General features: G+C 39.9%; 1 protein-coding gene across 1 annotated transcript in view; it reads right to left on the reverse strand.

Annotated features, from left to right (window-relative positions):
• LOC144976575 (heparan sulfate glucosamine 3-O-sulfotransferase 1-like) overlaps positions 1–1,023 on the reverse strand; it is a 12,770-nt gene extending 11,747 nt beyond the window's left edge. Inside the window, exon 1 of the mRNA XM_078920869.1 lies at positions 460–1,023. Coding sequence (XP_078776995.1) covers positions 460–1,023 — 564 coding nt within the window. The remainder of the gene's footprint in view (positions 1–459) is intronic.
• Positions 1,024–5,465: the final 4,442 nt, after the last annotated feature.

Raw genomic sequence — 5,465 nt, forward strand, 5'->3', positions numbered from 1 at the left:
AGCGAGCAGTACGCAATAAATGTATTTATGACCTCAAACAGTTGGAAATATCAAAGTGATAATATTATTGAGCATGCACGAGTGCAAGATAAAGATCTGAAAAAGTGATGATGATGATGATGATGATGTTAACGATGATGATGATTATTATGACGATTACGACGACGATGATGATGATCATGATGATGATGATGATGAGGAGGAGGAGGAGGAGGAGGAGGGTGATGATGAGGAGGAGGGTGATGATGAGGAGGAGGAGGATGATGATGTTGATGATGATGATGAGGAGGAGGAGGAGGAGGAGGAGGATGAGGATGATAATGATGAGGATGATGATGATGATGATGATGATGATGATGATGATGATGAGGAGGAGGAGGAGGAGGATGATGATGATGATGATGATGAATATGATGATGATGATGATGGCTGTAGTTGTGGGGGGAAAAAAACACTTACTTTTGGCAATCTCTGCTCGGGATATTCCCCAGGTGGCGGGGAGTAGAGCGATTTTGGGTACATCCCCATGTGCCTTATAGTCCAATCTACGTTCCATCTCCTATACGGATAAGGCAAAGCAGCGTAGCCCGAAAGGTTGGATTTCAGGTCCATATTGGACAAATATCTGGTCACGATGTCTTCATAATTTGGAATGAATTTCCGTTTGTTTACCAAAGGTGTTTGGTGACGGCTTTTGTTCGATTTGGATTCGAACCCATCGTCATAGATTGGGTTTGGGGATGGACGCGCTATTCTTTGCCCGTTGGATAAATTATTTTTGATGTATAGAGATATTTCTTCGGATAGTTCTTCAAATAGATCAGCATCGCTTACATTTATAATGTTAAACTTTATCTCATTGCTGCGACCGTTGGGTATGGAAGTATCAATATTATCATTTTTATTAACTTTATTCACATTGTTAAGACTTCTACTATACAACTCCTGAGCTAATCGTAACATTCTGTTACTTGTCCGTATTTGTTTATCACTGTAATCGATCACAAAATCGCGATTAGTCATTGTTGCCTTGTAATGGAAGATATACAAACACCCGACCAGGAAAACGATTGACCACAGGACTGGAACACGAAGCCATCGGAATATATTCGAATTTACAAACCAAAAACACATTTTGAACAACAACAACAACAAAGGAACGATGTAGGTTCTTTCATAATATTATTAATACAAGTCAGAGTGATACAAGGCTGCTAGAAACGGTGGACTGTGGAAAAGGAATAAACCAAAAAAAAGGAATAAAACAGCTTCACCAATCAAACAAAATAAAGAACAAAATACCAAAACACGGAACGTTTCGGGCTTAAAACCCTTCTTCAGTCAACAACAACAACAACAACAACAACAAAACGATGAAAACATAAATACATTACACAAAATAATATATTTATGTTTATGTTTTCATTGTTTTTCGTTGTTGGGTGAAGAATGATTTTGAACCCGAAACGTTTTGTGCTAAGTAGTTTGTTTTCGTTTTTGTTTTTGTTTTGTTTTTTGCTTGTTTTTTTTTAAAGCTGTTATATTCAATTTTTTGTTAATTACTTAATAATATTATCTTAATATATAGACACTATTATACGTAAGACTTGATGTTTCCACAAGTGAAGAAAAATCACAGAAGCACATAATAATTAACTAGACGTCTAAATAAAAAGAAAGTAAAACAAGCCACACTATTGACAGTCTTGTCCCATGTGCATGGAAAGATCTTTGGGATCGTAATGGAAGTCACCTGCTTTCACCAAGGGACTGAATCATGGTAGCAAATGAAATGCTTTTATTTACTCAATAGCAAATCACTGTGCAGTAGAGGAGTGAATAATGACTGGGGATTGGACACATCTTCCTCTGTGTTGGCTTGATGTTGTTGTTGTTGTTGTACTTGTTGTTGTTGTTGTTGTTGTAGTTTTGGTAATTAGTAACAGGTTTAATGAATTCCTAGCTAGTACGCATTGAAAGACTGTGAGAATTGGACAGTGAAGGAAAACAACGGACATAAATCAAAGTTTACGAGGACTCTTGTTATCGAAAACCTTGAAGATCGGGAAGTTTGTGGATTTGCGATTACACCAAACTGCGCTACAAATCTGGTAATCGCAAATAAACGTGAGCATTTGTATAGCGCAATATATATAAATAAACGTGTTCAAGGAGCTTTACGGGGAATATCTAATCAATAGCAACACTTAACGTGTAAGACGAGACATGACGCCGATATTACAACTTTCCAACAGAAATAACGCTGTTAACAGCCAGGTATTCGTTTTATACCTGGGTACGGTGAGTGACTGTGAGTAAAAAGCCTTTTCCGATTGCTCAGCCTTGCGCCGCTCAGAGTGAGACTCATACCTGCCTGAACCTTTCGGACCGAACGAAGGCGAAGCTCATGCCACATCACCACGTAGCCGCAAAAGACACATCCTATCACTCCCTCCCTCCCTCCCTCACTCACTCACTCACTCACTCACTCACTCACTCAATCCTCTCCGGGCCTGCTGGCTGGCACTTGAGGCGGTGCAAGGGATCTCCACCTGGTCCTGTCAGCAGCTACTCTTGGGGCCATCCCGAGGGACAGACCTCTATGTTTTAGATCCCTCTCTACGGTACGTCTCCAAGAAGTCTCATTGGGGGCGGCCGCGCTTCCTATTTCCTTGGGGTGTCCATCGCAGACCCTTCCTTATCAGTGTTTCATCAGGCCTGCAACAGACATGCCCCAACGAATGACCATCTTCTCCTTTTGATGAGACTCTCCAGAAACCCCACTTCAGCTTTCGCTCTCATGTCCTCATTTGAGATTGTGCTTGGCCAGAATATCTTGAAGATATGCATACGGCTCTCAACTAAATTGAGAATTTTCAAAGTCATATTACTGTCTGTATTTTTTTATGGATCATAAGCATGAATGACAACCAAAGGCATCACCAACAAATTTCAGATTGTTATTAATAAATGCATGAGGATGATTCAAGGCATCAGGTGGACGGAAAAAATCAGGAATCAAGATTTGTGGGAAGCTGCAACTCAAAAACTTGAGCTTTTATATATAGCACAATATCCACTAAACGTGATCAAAACGCTTTACAAGGGGTCCCTGGCCAACAGCAACACTGAACGTGTAGGACGAGACATAACGCCTGATAGGCGATATTACATTTTTTTTCGGACAGAGACAACGTCGTTAACGGCCAGGTACGCATTTTACACATGAGTACGGTCAGAGAATGTGAGTAAAGAGCCTTTTCCAAGGACTCAAGTATGCGCCGAGCGAGGCTCGAAGCCAGAACCTTCCGATCCGAAAGGGAGTTTCATACTATTTGACAACATAGCCGCACAACTACAATAATATAATCATACAAATCAGAAAGAAGAAGTGGGGATAGAGTGGCGGCCATACAATTAGAAAACCTGCCTGCAACATCACAAGACAGACTCTCACGTGAAATCTTCAGAGATGAAGAAGGCAAGGCCAGATACGCCGAGAAATAGTTGGAGACTGGAGACTCAGTGGAGAAGACATACCAAGAAAGCTTCAAATTGCGACGAATTATCAATGGCCTATGTCATTTTGTACAATATAAACAGATAGCAATATTATGACTAAATTCATCTTTAATGTGCGCCTACATATTTATAGCACAATATCCGCAAAATGTACATAAAGCGTTTCGACAAAGTGTTCCAAGACAACAACAGCATTTAAGACCTGGGATCAAACATGGTGCCTATAAAGCACTTATTTACAATTCACAGCGAGATATAAAATGAGTTAACACTCTCAAGCAAATTAATTTGGAGTTTCCAAACACTCAGGGTGTTGTTCCATGAGGCAAACAAGACACCATCTTTGCTCAGTCTTTCTTTCTTTTTTCTTCTTTCAGCTTATCCAGCATTTTGCAGGGTTGCCTTAATGAATGCAACATCTCCACGCATCTCTGTTCAGCGCATCATCTTTTCCTCCAGGCCCAGTTCTTTCATATCATCCTTTCTTTACCTTATCCCACCATCTAGTCTTTGGGCGTCCGTTTTTCATCTTTCACGCTATTTGTAAGTTCAACGTACCTACTTTCCTCATTATGCCACTAAAATAGATGGCGCAAAATGGCAGTGATGAAAATTTGAATTAGAAATCTAAAAATCGGCATCTCAATAATTTAGAAGACAATGATGGACGTTGAAAGACTGGGGATCACAGTTTGTTTGTTTTTTTGTTTTTTTGTTTTTTGCTTTGTTTGTTTTTAAGAGTTTTAAAGGGCTTGCAACACATATTATAGGTCATATCAGCGTCAGTAAAAAGGAAGAAAATGGGATAGTAAAAAGTTCTAGAATTACAATTACAGCATCCAAGAATAAGGTCAGACAAAGGGGAATTGGTTCAAATAGGAAACTGATGTAGATTCCAAGAGCACACTATCAGTGTACTTAGTTTTGTACTTAGTCTCATCCAGACACAAACACAGGTCGCCACTAAGAGGAATACACTCAAATGTTTACAAATCATAATATATAATGTGTAAACAAAACATAATACAATGCATAACAGAGATATGATTTACAAGGAAAAAAATAAAATCTCCCAAAATTAACACTACATTTGACCGTTTCCCTCTCAGCCAGGGTATCAGGCCAGGATCAGGACAAAACCATGGGACAGCGTGGCTCAGCGGTATGGTCTTTGCTTCGTACCCGAAAGGTACCGAGTTCGCATTGTGTGGCCTTGAGCAAGTCACCTAGCCTTAGCTCACTTTGCGGCGCTGCACTGTGGCTGACGCCTGGGTTATTCCAGTCTTCCCTTGGAATAGACCCTAAAGAAAAATTTCCCCTTAGGGATGAATAAAGGGAATTTATTTATTTATTTATTTAATCTCATTCCAAGAAAAAGACAGAAAGCATTTTGGAAAACAGATACAGGGTGATAGAAGACACAGTAAGTGCCTCCCTGTCTACTATGGGAGGTCACCGGAAGAGATCACAGTTTAAAATACGGTAGAGAAGTCGTGACGTCAGACCTTCTTTTTTCCGGTCCCAAACTAATTGGAAGTATTAAATTATCAATTTATTGTTGTGTTTTATTTGCATTGAAAGCGCCTCTGAGCACATTGTGGATCTAGGCGCTATATAAATTCATTCATTATTATTATTATTATGTAACCAGTCTTTCGGAGGACTAATAATGAATAGATTAAATAACATTGTATGTATGAATGAGTTGCATTGTACATTGGGACGACACCTATAAGGTGCTATGTTACATCAGCATAAAAGTGTCACGGTCACAGGGAATTCACATATTGGGACCAAGCACGTCTGTTCCTGGCTAGAGTCTCAACTTCGTCAATGGGTATAGAATCCAGCCCATGTAGTAGTAGAGTGCCTGCTGGTCTAGTTGTCCAGCTCTTCAAGTAGGTAATAAAAGTTCGACGCAGGAGGCGGTCTGCGTCCATGCG

The sequence above is a fragment of the Berghia stephanieae genome, chromosome 7, assembly GCF_034508935.2.
Source record: "Berghia stephanieae isolate SIO BIC M18660-M18661 chromosome 7, UCSD_Bste_1.3, whole genome shotgun sequence".
Taxonomy (NCBI): Eukaryota; Metazoa; Mollusca; class Gastropoda; order Nudibranchia; family Aeolidiidae; genus Berghia; species Berghia stephanieae.